General features: G+C 37.4%; 1 protein-coding gene across 4 annotated transcripts; it reads left to right on the top strand.

Moving 5' to 3' along the window:
- The first annotated feature begins 942 nt into the window (after nucleotides 1-942).
- On the top strand, nucleotides 943-14,181 carry thumpd3 (THUMP domain containing 3). Of its 4 annotated transcripts, none has more exons than XM_058403245.1 (10): nucleotides 943-1,034; nucleotides 1,374-1,572; nucleotides 4,944-5,021; nucleotides 5,174-5,590; nucleotides 6,835-6,965; nucleotides 7,810-7,879; nucleotides 7,981-8,096; nucleotides 8,258-8,365; nucleotides 9,489-9,612; nucleotides 13,313-14,181. In XM_058403245.1, exons 2-10 carry the CDS (start codon nucleotides 1,381-1,383, stop codon nucleotides 13,517-13,519), a joined length of 1,443 nt encoding a protein of 480 aa, XP_058259228.1. In that variant the 5' UTR covers nucleotides 943-1,034; nucleotides 1,374-1,380; the 3' UTR covers nucleotides 13,520-14,181. The 4 variants fall into 4 exon arrangements, with proteins under 4 accessions (XP_058259228.1, XP_058259226.1, XP_058259227.1 ...); XM_058403243.1 differs by having other exon boundaries at nucleotides 960-1,034; nucleotides 1,379-1,572; XM_058403244.1 differs by having other exon boundaries at nucleotides 961-1,020.
- The last annotated feature ends 328 nt before the right edge of the window (nucleotides 14,182-14,509 follow it).

Below are 14,509 nucleotides of genomic sequence, written 5' to 3'. Positions count from 1 at the left end.
GTCTATAATGAACGAAGTAACTACACTGACCTATTAGTTCCTCGAGAGATCTTAGTTGCTGTTATAGAAAGGACATTATTTACATTATTTACTGTCCAGTGTCACCCAAATGAGGATGAGTTCCCTTCTGAGTGTGAGTTCCTCTCAAGGTTTCATCCTCATATCATCTCAGGGAGTTTTTCCTTGCCACTGTTGTCTCAGGTTTGCTCATTAGGGATAAAATAGTAACTTAACTTTAAACTTTTTAATTTATTTTTATTTTTTTCTTTCTCTTTGTTTCTTTCTCTATTCAATTCTCAAATTGAATTGAAAATTTTAATTGAATAGGATCTTGCTACTTGCTATAGAATTATTCAGGCTAAATTACACTAAATTTTGAGTCACTGTGTAAAATTGGTGTCAGTGTGTGAAATCTGTCAGTGTGTGTGTGTGTGTGTTCTGATATATTTTAACAATTCTACTACAGACAGATGGAAAATGGTGTTTAATTAATTTAATGTGAGACACTACAAAAGTCCTCAGATATTTTTCAGATTTTAAGATAGATCTATAATGTCTACTCTTAAATTATAGTAATAAAGCAATGTGTTTATTGTATTGTATATTTGTACACCTACAACCACAACATTATCTGAAAATTATCAACTTTAAAAAGCTGGCTTCGGCTTCAGCTTCAGCCACTTGACCCAATCACGTCATGTCTCATATCCCTGAAAAGCTTTTAATTTATAACTTTCATATGATGTTATTATGGCATAAATAAGTAAATCATATGTGTGAAAATACATAAAATCGCACATATTATTATTATTATTATTATTATTATTATTTAAATATGTTCCTCAAAATATTTAATTTCTTTGCTCAGATCCAAAAATGAAGTTTCTAGGTTTCTTATACTCTTATATTTTTATTAAACATACACCCGGAAACAGCTCGTGTTTTCCGCCTGACTCCATGTGAGGGGCTTCATGAAGTTCACTAAACCCGGAAGTTTTGAATGACGAGTTCAGCTTTAAAGCACGTTGTAGCCGGTAGATTTTGTGACTGTTTGAATTTATTGTAAATTTGTTTATAGGCAGTTTGTTACGTTTAATATCTTACTCTTGGTCCGTTTTCTTAATCGAAACATCTTGTGAAGAAGTGGTGAATATTTCTATAATAAGTGTGCTAAGTCCCCATATAGTAGCCATGGCTTGTTGTGTTAGCTGTTAGATATTAAAGTGTAGTGCAGAATGAATGTAGTCCATCATTACACGCTAATATCTGTCTCTGAGATGCCGCTAGTTGTCGGTGTAATAAAAGGAATATCAGTACACAGACAGAAATGCTGCTTTGCCATCTACTGACCGATCACATCCTCTATTCCGCAGGACAGAAATGGCAGGAGTGTGTGTGGATGAGGGACATGAGCTGCTCCAGTCCCTCACTGTCACTATAGGAGCTACTGTTCCCACAGGCTTTGAACACACTGCAGCTGAGGAAGTGCAGGAAAAAATAGGAGCCACTGCCAGAGTTAGCAAAGACCGAGGCAGAATTTATTTCGAAATAACTACGGATCATCTGCATAAGGTTAGTGTTTCACAGCTACAGTACGAGTTCTGCAGGTTCGTGGCACTTTTTCCTTTCCAGTAATCCAGACCCAATTCCTTACTGTAAAATAAAAATCCTGACCCAATTCCCTTCTGTAAAATAAAAATCCTGACCCAATTCCCTTCTGTAAAATAAAAAATCCTGACCCAATTCCTTACTGTAAAATAAAAATCCTGACCCAATTCCCTTCTGTAAAATAAAAATCCTGACCCAATTCCTTACTGTAAAATAAAAATCCTGACCCAATTCCCTTCTGTAAAACTAAAATCCTGACCCAATTCCCTTCTGTAAAATAAAAGTCCTGACCCAATTCCCTTCTGTAAAATAAAAATCCTGACCCAATTCCTTTCTGTAAAATAAAAATCCTGACCCAATTCCCTTCTGTAAAATAATAATCCTGACCCAATTCCCTTCTGTAAAATAAAAATCCTGACCCAGTTCCCTTCTGTAAAATAAAAATCCTGACCCAATTCCCTTCTGTAAAATAATAATCCTGACCCAATTCCCTTCTGTAAAATAAAAATCCTGACCCAATTCCCTTCTGTAAAATAAAAATCCTGACCCAATTCCCTTCTGTAAAATAAAAATCCTGACCCAATTCCTTTCTGTAAAATAAAAATCCTGACCCAATTCCCTTCTGTAAAATAAAAATCCTGATCCAATTCCCTTCTGTAATATAAAAATCCTGACCCAATTCCCTTCTGTAAAATAAAAATCCTGACCCAATTCCTTTCTGTAAAATAAAAATCCTGACCCAATTCCCTTCTGTAAAATAAAAATTTTGACCCAATTCCCTTCTGTAAAATAAAAATCCTGACCCAATTCCTTTCTGTAAAATAAAAATCCTGACCCAATTCCCTTCTGTAAAATAATAATCCTGACCCAATTCCCTTCTGTAAAATAAAAATCCTGACCCAATTCCCTTCTGTAAAATAAAAATCCTGACCCAATTCCCTTCTGTAAAATAAAAATCCTGACCCAATTCCCTTCTGTAAAATAAAAATCCTGACCCAATTCCCTTCTGTAAAATAAAAATCCTGACCCAATTCCCTTCTGTAAAATAAAAATCCTGACCCAATTCCCTTCTGTAAAATAAAAATCCTGACCCAATTCCCTTCTGTAAAATAAAAATCCTGACCCAATTCCCTTCTGTAAAATAAAAAATCCTGACCCAATTCCTTTCTGTAAAATAAAAATCCTGACCCAATTCCTTTCTGTAAAATAAAAATCCTGACCCAATTCCCTTCTGTAAAATAAAAATCCTGATCCAATTCCCTTCTGTAATATAAAAATCCTGACCCAATTCCCTTCTGTAAAATAAAAATCCTGACCCAATTCCTTTCTGTAAAATAAAAATCCTGACCCAATTCCCTTCTGTAAAATAAAAATTTTGACCCAATTCCCTTCTGTAATATAAAAATCCTGACCCAATTCCTTACTGTAAAATAAAAATCCTGACCCAATTCCATTCTGTAAAATAAAAATCCTGACCCAATTCCCTTCTGTAAAATAAAAGTCCTGACCCAATTCCCTTCTGTAAAATAAAAATCCTGACCCAATTCCCTTCTGTAAAATAAAAATCCTGACCCAATTCCCTTCTGTAAAAAAATAAAAATCCTGACCCAATTCCCTTCTGTAAAAAAATAAAAATCCTGACCCAATTCCCTTCTGTAAAATAAAAATCCTGACCCAATTCCCTTCTGTAATATAAAAATCCTGACCCAATTCCCTTCTGTAATATAAAAGTCCTGACCCAATTCCCTTCTGTAATATAAAAGTCCTGACCCAATTCCCTTCTGTAAAGTAAAAATCCTGACCCAATTCCCTTCTGTAAAGTAAAAAATCCTGACCCAATTCCATTCTGGAAATCAAAATCCATTCCCATTATACATTAGCAAATATTAAACTATTTGGAGTAGTCCTTAGTAACTGCCTGGTCTGGTTAATAGTTTGTTTATTCCTTAAAAAATAAATTAATAAAAAATCCTAAAGCATTCTAATAATAAATGATCATATTTCAGAACCATTCCTTTAGGATTCCTTTAGTAATTGAGGAACTGTCTTATAGGACAAGACGATCATAAATATAGGAATACTAATATATTATATTTTTTTTCTGAAAGGGAAGTATATTTTAAAGAAGATCTTTTAGGATTTTAAAACTCCCAAAACACAGTCTGTAATTTCCAATAACTTTTTAATAACAAGACATTGTGTCCAATAAAATATGAGTTCCAATAAGATCCAATAAAAAAGCTTAATAGGATCTTTCAGGACAAAGTGAAATTCCAATAGGATTATTTTGACATGGATATGTTTTGGAAAATAGAACTGTTTATTAGAAAATGCTGAGGACACATACAAACAAAAGCAAAAAACACACATACAGAATTAAACACTTTCCTGTGCACCTCTCTCATCAAGACCAATTATGAAAAGGAGTAATGGTTGAGGAATTCTCAGAGCCAGAATCCACAGCTGAGATTTGTATCGCTGAGGCTTTTGTTCCAGTGTTTTCTGTTGTTTCGAGGGGCAAAAAACCCTAGGCCACACTCACATCTGGCTTAAACATGAATACAGATATGAGATATGATTTGGAGCACTAAACTGATAAAGATGAAAGCATTGCATTACAGCTATGTGGGAATTGTTCAAGAACTGCAACATGTTTTCATTAGATAATCATCACTCTAAATGGAGAGCAGCAAGGTGAACCAATGTTTTTGGGTGATTCTGTTGTTTCTATGTATAAAAGGTGCAATTTTCAGTGGAAGTGGGTTTTAGCGGGTTAAATATCCCAAACTGGGATATGTAGGGATAGCAAACTTTGTTAGACTACATATATGCATTAAATCAACACATCTGTTTGACATTTCATAATAACTGGATGCCATTTAAAGTGTATATTACAGAAAAATTTGGGTGGGATAGATGTCCGGTACTTATTAGCTTTGTTATCCTTATAGTCTTTCACTCCACTGTAAAATTAGAGAATCATCAGACACCTTATATGTGTCCCAGAATGTTGCCATAACTAACCCTTATGTGTAATATTTGACTCATATTTGACCATATTTGATTAATCTGCTATCTCAGATGCCAGGAATGTTTTTGTGTACTGACCTTTTTGTGTGTGTAATAAAACCTGGCATCAAGGATTAACCAAACTATTTATCTAACAATATTATACAATTTAAAGTGCTGTTTTGTGAAAATACTAACAAGTAGTTTCCAGAATAGCTGTTTATTAATGAGATGATGATATAATAGGCAAAGATTATTTTACTTTTGTTTAAACTTCAACAAAGCCACTCAACACAAAGGAATGTGCTGTGTTTTATTTTTTTTAGGTGCACCATTTAAAGTCTGTGGATAATCTGTTTGTCGTGGTTAAACATTATGACAATTATCAGTTCAAAGAAACAAAGGTGAGTGTTTCATGATTGTGATAATATTAAATGTGGTTGTATCTATAAAGCAAGTTGATATATACATATGTTAAAAAAAAAAAAAAAAAGGTAATTTGTGTAAGATGACTTAGGATGTGGTGTTCTTCATTGACGAATGCTTATCTCAATAGGAAGAAGCTTTATTAGACTTGCAGCAGCTTGCTCCTGTGTTGACCTGGAACAATGCCTTGGAGGTCTGGAAGATGAACAACTCTCTGAAGAAGAAGAGGAGCCGCAAGAGAGGAGCTGCAGCCCCCAAAGCGAAACCTAGCAATGCAACCGACCCTGAGAAACCCCAAGCCGAGCCTGATGCATCTGAGCTAAAAGAGAAACCTGGAAGTTCATGTACTGAGCAGGAGCCGGGTCCTGAAGGAGAGCAGGAATCCGATATTCAGGAGGCAGAAGCTAAGCCTCTGAAATTCCGTGTGACTTGTAATAGAGCCGGAGACAAGCACAGCTTCACTTCGAATGATGCAGCTCGGGACTTTGGTGGTGCTGTGCAAGAGTTCTTTCAGTGGAAGGCAGACATGACCAGGTTTGATGTGGAAGTAAGCCTAAAAGTGCATCCATTACACTGGAGACTGTAGTTTTCTTGTTCTGTGACTAAGAAGGCTTTCACACTGGCAATTTAGTCCGAAACGTCCTGTAGGAAGATGCACTGGAACTGTCCCATGCTTCCTGTTAATGTGAACATAACTCATACTTAGTCTGCACTTGTTCAGGAAGTAAAGTAACTTGCGTATGTGCTTTAGCCAATGATGTAAGTCATATTGTGTGTCATATGTGCATTTGCTGTGAAACACCAGGGTTTGACAGAATCAAGCAAATCTGATCAATCACACTCAGGTTTTGGATCACAACAAATACACCCAGTGTGAAAACCAGCTACAAGGTTATATTTATTTGTAAATAATGATTCAAAATCCATATTTTAGAGAGTACAGAAATGATTGAGATATTACTGAAGGATTTATTTAAAACCGTTTCATACAGGATTAGGTTAGCATGGGTGATACTTGGTGATTGTATTTCTGATCAGATTGGTAATGTCTTTATTATTCTCTCTCATCCCATGAGAAGAGGAAATAAGGAAGAGGAAATTAGCCATGATCTGATTTCAGTCCCACACAGATTTTCTGAAATATGACACTTACTACCTGCCCCACATTTCCTGTTCATTTTTCTCATAGTATTTAGTTGCCGTTCCGACAATCGAAAAATATGGAATGCCATGAAGCCTCTAAAAACTTATCAGCTGGGGTTCATATAAATTTCCATGTTCTGTCTTCTCTGGGAGCTTGTTGAAGGATAAAAGAGAAGTAATAAAAGGAAAAAGTGCAATCCTACACATCAATGTAATTGGCCTTCATAATGACAGCTACAGCCTGTATAAAGCTTTACTTTATTTTTATATATGGCACAATATCAGGACTATGGCATTCTTTAAGTAATAAATAAAACATGAATATAACATATTAATAAAATTCCTGAAGGACAGATAATTATTTTTGGTATTTTTATTTGCATTTAATGTTGTGGAATATCCATGAGACAAGTCAGTTGCTGTTATCACTTAGCAGCTGTCTCTCTTGAAGTTTATAAAATAAACGAAAATTACCCCCACTTGTGGTGTTACAGATAAACCAACACGCTTGTCCCTGATTAAAACTAAACCATCTGGATACACGTTTTATCTCAAAGATGTGCAAGCAGTTTATTACAGATGTCATGCTTCAGATTCCAACCCCAACAGGGCTTTAGTCTGTTTTCTGTTTGTTTTCTTATATGTTAGGTGCTGTTGAATATCCACAACAACGAGGTGGTGATTGGCATTGCTCTCACAGAGGAGAGTCTACACAGAAGAAACATTACTCACTTTGGTCCCACTACTCTGCGCTCCACCCTGGCTTATGGAATGCTAAGGTTTGACAAAAGCAATTAACAATCTAAAAACACCAGGCATCAGTTACACTGAAACAAAAGAATGTCTGATCAGTCAGGTTTAAGTAAAAATATTACATATAGTTCACATGTCCATGGTGGTCCTGCAGCAGGATATGGCGCTCTCACTGCCACAGCCAGGTTTGAATCCCAGGCAGGTAACCAATCTAGCCACGGAGGGGCTAATTCTTAGCACTGGTCCCAAGCTGGATAAAATGGGAGGGTTGTGTCTGGAAGGGCGTTCGGCCTAAAACCTGTGCCACATCAAAGACCGGATGATCCACTATGGCAACCCCGAACAGCGAACAGAACAACAATTACATTTAGTTCACATAAAAATGTTGCGTTTCTCAACAAATTATGATTTCATTGCTTACAGTAAACTTGAAACAAATTTCTGATGACCAGATTGAATATTGTAGAGTAAGCGTGATCACACAATTAACGTAAACCAATTACACTGTGGAAATTCATGAGGATGTTGGCACTGATCGGAAAGATAGCTGTAAGATTACATTTAGGCAATTAAGACATGCATGGTAGAGTAACGCAGTAGTACTCTGTCTCTTGAAATACACGAGCAGTGTGGGTTCGATTCTTAGCTCAGGTGTGAGGTTCATTTTAATCGGAGCAATTCAGTCATGAGGAATTGATGTGTACATTTTAATTAAATTGACTGAACGTCTTTTTTCAGCGTACATCGAGACTGATCCCTCGTCATTTACAGTCTTTGAATGCTACGAAATTGGATCCGTTTCGCATACAGCAGTGTGAAAATTCTAGTTTGTTATAACTATCAATGCTGTTTTTCTCTTTCTGTTTATAGACTTTGTAAACCACAGATATCAGACATCATAGTAGACCCCATGTGTGGCAGTGGAGCCATTCCTTTAGAGGTGAGTAGTGTACTGAACTGTTTTTATGAAGGACTGTGTTTTATTTGCAGTACTGTTTTGTGATTCATAAAACATCTCTGTATAAACCTTGACCTTCTTAGGGAGTCATTGAGTGGTCTAATTCATTCTTTATTTCTGGAGACAACAATGACATGGCCATCAGTCGAACTGTTAATAACATCAACTATATTATAAAGAAAAAGCAAGACGGTGGCAGGTAAGACTGTAAACACTACCCTTTCACATGTTTGAAGTTCCTGCTTGATGTATGATTGAAGTAGTCAGAAAATTGTTAGCTAAAAATCAGATATTTAGACACTGTAAATTTGTACAGGACTCTTATCAGGAAAAAAGTAAAAGTTTTCTGTTTTCATTCAGCACTTCTCCAGGTTTATCTATAGACACTGCACAGTGGGACCTGTGCCATTTACCCTTGAGGACCAGTTCTGTGGACATCCTCACTACTGACATGCCCTTTGGAAAGAGGTACGGGTTTTTCTTGTTGATTTTTATTTATTTATTTTATGGTACAGTAGTTTTAAGTTCCTCACACTGTGACACTGTGAGTTGGGTTTTTATTTTGAGAACTAAGTAATCAGTATATTTAGTTTATTATAAATGTATTTGAAACAAGTAGTGCAGGGGTGTCCAGTCTTTATCTGCAAAGGGCCAGTGTGGGTGCAAGGTTTCATTCCAGCCAATCAGGAGCCACAGCTGAGTCTGGTAAAAAAAAAAACTAAGATCAACTGATTAAATGGGTAGACTCAGGTGTGGCTTCTGCTTGACTGGAATGAAAACCAACACAGACTCCTTCCAGATAAGATCAATGGAGTGATATCACCAGTAGGTGGTTCTTGGTCGTGTTTATTGATGAAACGTACCAGACACTTTAGAGAAGCTTAGAAATCTACCATGTTAATATCTACAAGTGCATGCATTAAAGGAGAAGTTCACTTCCTGAACAAAAATCTACAAATAATTTACTCACCACCTTGTCATCCAAGATGTTCATGTCTTTCTTTTTTCAGTGGTGCCCACGAGTTTGAACTTCAGAGCGTTCCTCCCTCTCCACACTAGTGAACACTGGGTCTGTAGTTCCGCCAGCGTCACCCATGACCTCAGCAATGCTACGTACTGGGACAGGCATCCCAGAGCTAGTGCTAGACAAGCTTTTGTCGTTAAAAAGTATACAATTTTTTATTTTTTTTTTAAGAAAATGGCCGATTGTTTGGCTAGAGAAGACCCTTCTTCCTCGGCTGGGATCATTTAGAGCCCTTTGAAGCTGCATTTAAACTGCATTTTGGAAGTTCAAACTCGTGGGCACCATTGAAGTCCACTATCTGGAGAAAAATCCTGAAATGTTTTCCTCAAAAAACATAATTTCTTTGACTGAAGAAAGAAAGTCACGAACATCTTGGATGACAAGGGAGTGAGTAAATTATTTGTAGATTTTTGTTCTGGAAGTGAACTCCTTTAATAGCTCATCATGTGTACTATAGCAGCCGTTATACTGCTGCTGCTCAAATGAATCTTTATCATTTCTTGGCTTGAGAATATGTAGCAACAATCTGTAGATTATAAATTATGTATAAATGTATTATCCTAAAAGAATGGGCTCCAGAAAGAAAAACTGGGATCTTTATCCTTCCTGTCTACGTGAAATGGCACGGGTCTGCAGGCCAGGCACAGGACGGGCCGTATTACTGACTCAGGACAAGAAATGCTTCACTAAGGTATGAGTCACAAACATGTTTAAACAGTTGATCTCTAGATCTTGTTTTTAGTTCTAGTCTAATCTAGTTCTCTATATCAGAGTTTCAGTGGGCCAAATGATTACATACTCCAATTTGACTGTCTCTTAACAATTCCTTGTGTATGATCTGTTACTACAGAAACAATAACACTTAAGAAATGAGCACAATCGTGTTGTAGGTAGAATAAATAATCAGATTCAAGTATTCACACCACACAGCCAATGCATTGTTTAGGAAGGAGGCACACATCTCATTATGGAGCATTTGCAGGCAAATCTTAAAGTGCTACACAAGTAAATTAAAAACAAAATAAAAGAATAACGCGCCCCCATTAATAAGCTTTCCTGAACAGAAAAGTCTTTAACTGTTTTTTTAAAACCCCCATCATGTAAAGTTTTGTCCTGGGGGCGCAGAGACGGTGGTTATTTGTGGAGCGAAGGTGACGTCTTGTAGATTGTGGAGTAAGGAGTTCTTTAAGATAGAGTGGGGCGTTTCCATGGATGCACTGGTGGGTGAGTAGACAGAGTTTGTATTCAATACGGAGGTGGATGGGGAGCCAGTGGAGTGTCCGGAGGATTGGAGTAATCTGCTCATATTTCCGCACCCTCATAAGGATCCTGGCAGCACTATTTTGAATGCGTTGGAGCTTTTGAAGACTCCTGCCAGAGATCCCAATGAGGAGTGCATTACAATAGTCAAGCCTGGAGGAGACAAAGGCGTGGACCAACCTTTCAGCATCACGGAGGGAAAGGGATGTCTGGCTATGTTTCTGAGATGAAAAAATGCAGTTTTACAGAGATGGTGGACATGAGATTCAAACAACAATTGGGAGTCAAACTTGACCCTCAGGTTATTAACAGAATTGGAGAGAGTAATGGTGTGGCCAGAAAAGGAGATACAGGTAATGGGTGAGGAACGAAGCTAGTGGGGGCTGCCAATTAGAAGGGCTTCAGTTTTAGTGCTGCTCAGTTGAAGGAAGTTTTCTGACATCCACGCCTTAATCTCCTCCAGGCAACAACTGAGAGGTCGGGTTCAATCTCGCATAGAGCTGAGTATCATCGGCATAGCAATGGAATGTCACTCCATGCCTGTCAATGATGTGGCCTAATGGAAGTATGTAGATGTTGAAAAGCTACAAAACCTGTGGCACACCACAACTAACAGAGTGGGGCCATGATTTGGCATCCCCAAGGGCCACATACTCAGCTCTATTTGTGAGATAGGACCCAAACCACTCCAGAGCAGTGCCAGAAAATCCAGCTGTATGCTGTAGACGGTGAATTTTGTGATCGACTGTATTGAATGCGGCTGTGAGATCCAATAGGATAAGAAGTGATGGGGAACCCTGGTCAGCGGCCATCAGAAGGTCATATGTGACCCTGACCAGGGCAGTCTCTGTGCTGTGGGAGGACCGGAACCCAGATTGAAATTTTTCAAACAGATTATATTTTTTGAGATGGTCCTGAAGCTGGGGTTGAGACAACCTTTTCCAGGACCTTTGACAGAAAAGGAAGGTTGGAGATTGGACGATAGTTTGCCATAACTTCAGGATCCAGGGAAGGTTTTTTTTAGATGTGGTCTGATTATTGCAGTTTTTAATCTTGTTGGAACTTCGCCACTCTGAAGAGAGTAATTAATAATGTTGGTGATGAGGGGACTTATGTCTAAGACATTAGCTTTTACCAGGGGCGTGGGGAGAGGGTCCAAGGTTGAGGGTCTCATCCTCTGTATGATACCCACTACCTCTCTCACTGTGGTGACAGAGAACTGAGAGAGACAGCCTTCTGGCTTTGATTCAGGCAAATCTAGGATTGGAAGGCTGGAGACAGACAGTAAGGAGTGGATAGTATCAACCTTAGTGGTGAAATGTGTCAAGAAGCTATTGCACTGCTCCTCTGTGAAATTGCTTCAAGTGTGGATTTGGGGTCTGAGCAGATGATTTATTATGGAAAAAAGTTGTTTCGAGTTGCCGGGATTGGTATTAATTTTATTTGAGTAATATTGCAATCTGGCAGTGGCAAGTGCTCTGGAGTAGTTTTTTGATGTTCTCGATAAGCCATTTTATGGACAGTTACATTAGTTAAAATAGAGCGCCGTTCGAGGGCACACCCAGCAGTTTTCATTTCACGGAGCTCACTGGTAAACCACAGGGCAAATTTTGAAAAAGTGACCATGTGTGATCTAACAGGAGCATGAGCCATGTTGAACAGTGGACAAATTTTTTATGCCAGTATTTAGATCAGAAGGATTTATGTTTTTTAGATTTCTGAAATGAATATGATGTTGTGTCTTGAAATTTGGTGTAAGATACATCGAAATGATTTCATGGTCAGAGACGCCCAGGTCATATACTTGGAGATTTAAGATAGGGATAGAGTCAGTAATGACTAAATCGAGAATGTGGCCCTTTCTATGGGTGGGAACCTCAACATTCTGCTTTAGGTTTAAGCAGTCCAAAAGTTCGAGGAACACAGCAGCAAAATGATTAGAGGGAGTGTCCACATGGATGTTCAGATCTCCAAGTATCAACACTCTGGATAATGATGTACAGAAAGTTGAAAGAAACTCATGCATTTCTGTGATGAAACCCGGGTATTGTTTCGGTGGCCAAAAAATAAGGAATATTGTAATAGAAAGTTGATGCTTACATTTAATTGCCAGACATTCAAAAGTAGACAATTTAGGAAGAGGGAGTGGTGACAGTTTCAAATCATATGGTGGATTACGACCAAACCCCCACCATGACCAGTGGTTCGAGCTTTTTCAAGGCAAGTATATCCAGGAGGGCAGGACTCATTTAAAACAGAGTAAGCCTCAGGTTTATGCCAAATAATATCAATCCCCTTCTCCAAAATGTGATTATGGATTAAGCACAATTTATTTGTTAGGGATTGGATATTAAAAAGTTCAACTTTAGTGACTGATGTAGTCTTACATGAAAAGGGAAGAAGCCTAATCTCCAAGAGTGGCATAAAAAAAAGTCAGATTGAAGTTTGCAGGTGATCACCACCCTTTTGGAGGAGTGTTCTCTTGTCACATGAAACAAACATCAACTCAAGGATATACACAAACATGACTGATTTATAGCAGTTCTCTCAGGAACTATGAGCAAAAATTCTGTGAAAGGCTACCACCCAAGCTTTTGATACCAAATGATGTCCAATATTTTATCCCACTGAAAATCTAATATAGAAAAAGCTGAAAATAAATCTGATTATTATTTATTATTTTGAAATGACCTCTTATGAACTAAGGTACATAGCTTAAGTGGCTTAACACAGAAAATGTATGGTAACTTGAAATGTGTTTAGTTATGAAAAAATGTTGAATAAAGTTGAATGTCTTTGCCAGGTAGGTGTGTATAAACTTAGCTGTACTTGTTCTGATAGACTGTATTTTGAAACCTGACTCCTTGGCATGACGGTAACTTTATAAGACATGTCATAATGTGAGTAAATCTTGGGTAATTTTACTAAAAGTTTCAGATTGCATGCCTCCATCATATAATCTGGGAAAAAGACTATGATTGTAATAAAGTTCTTAACGTACATTGGTTGCTTAGACAAGTGTTTAGACTTTGCCACTGTGAGTAAATTCTGAATGACATGAGCAGTTAAGCATTATGTATGCAATGATGGTAATCCCAGAGTGTGTACTTGTGTCTGTTTATCCTGAACAGGCCCTATCACGAATGGGAGGGCTGTGGAGGAAATCACACACAGTTTGGGTGAATGTAGGAGGGTTGCATGCTGGTGTTTTTGTGCTGCGCCGCACGGCAGCACTTTTTGGCAGCACTCCAGAAGATGTAAGAGAGCCTCACATTGGATGTGAGTCACAAGAGATCAACATGGAGGAAGAGAAGGTTCAGTCAGCAAGATCTGAATGAGATACTGTTCAAATACTGTTCAAGATCTGAATGAGATACTGTATCTCTGAAAACATACGATACCTGTAAAGGTTTGACCCCTCAGTTAGGTCATATTCCGTTAGTACTGTTGGAATACATTTTTCTTTTCGCATATCAGCAACACATGCCTTGTTTGTGGAAATATGCAACTATAAAAATTCACATTGCATGTTGCTCACAGACTGAACTGCCATGTCAAGGATTGTGGTCTTGGATTGCATAGTCATTTCCTCTCCCATGGATCGTAAGACGTTAACAAGGATCTTGAGCTGTAAATGATGTCATTCTTCCTCCCAAGACACATCATTGTTTGGTTTTATGTTTTGAAACACTGAAAAAGAATAAAAAAACTTAATAAAATAAAATAAACAGTAAATTGGCTTGTTAGAGAAATGTATTTTAGGGGGAATAGCTATATTGGGACTATATGTTTTTGAATTTCTACCTTGTCCATACTTTATTGAGGTACAATACCTAAAAGATGAGTGAATAATTGGATTAATCTCTCTCTGTTGCTCTCGCTCTGTCTCCCTGCATGTGTCTTTGATGACAGTTTGCTTAGTTTATTAGAAAACTCTTTAAAAATGGTCTCAATCAACATTCACAAAATGAATAAACTACAAACATGTAAATGACTTGAACTAATTTATATCTTTTTGGTATAATTTGTCATTTATAGCAGTGTGTATTATTCAGAAATGCATCATAAATATATATAACACAGTATATTAATCATGACAATCATATAACTAGCCAGTGATTGTTAGATTCTTGAGCTTTTGGGTGTGAAGTTTTTGTTTAGTTTTTCCGCAACCCCTTCTAGGATGTTGTAGAAGGTATGGAGTTGTTCCACTCCACAGGCATAAACATGTATTTTCAATTTCAGTTATCAATTATCTTGTCAACTTCAGCAACTTGAACTTAAATCACCCTTATTTGTCCTTGTTATTAGCTTTGTTATTTATTTAT

This window comes from Hemibagrus wyckioides, linkage group LG11 (genome assembly GCF_019097595.1).
Source record: "Hemibagrus wyckioides isolate EC202008001 linkage group LG11, SWU_Hwy_1.0, whole genome shotgun sequence".
In the NCBI taxonomy this organism is placed as follows: Eukaryota; Metazoa; Chordata; class Actinopteri; order Siluriformes; family Bagridae; genus Hemibagrus; species Hemibagrus wyckioides.
The sequence above is the reverse complement of the archived record's forward strand: the minus strand, read 5'-3'. Positions and strand labels throughout refer to the sequence as shown.

What these genes read in the sequence shown, in the direction of transcription:
- thumpd3 (XM_058403243.1), top strand. Translation starts at nt 1,001, where the DNA reads ATGACGAGTTCAGCTTTAAAGCACGTTGTAGCCG. An exon ending in TTTAAAGCACGTTGTAGCCG is followed by an intron (nt 1,035 to 1,378) that starts GTAGATTTTGTG and finishes TCCGCAGGACAG; the next exon opens with AAATGGCAGGAGTGTGTGTG. An exon ending in ACAAGAAATGCTTCACTAAG is followed by an intron (nt 9,613 to 13,312) that starts GTATGAGTCACA and finishes TATCCTGAACAG; the next exon opens with GCCCTATCACGAATGGGAGG.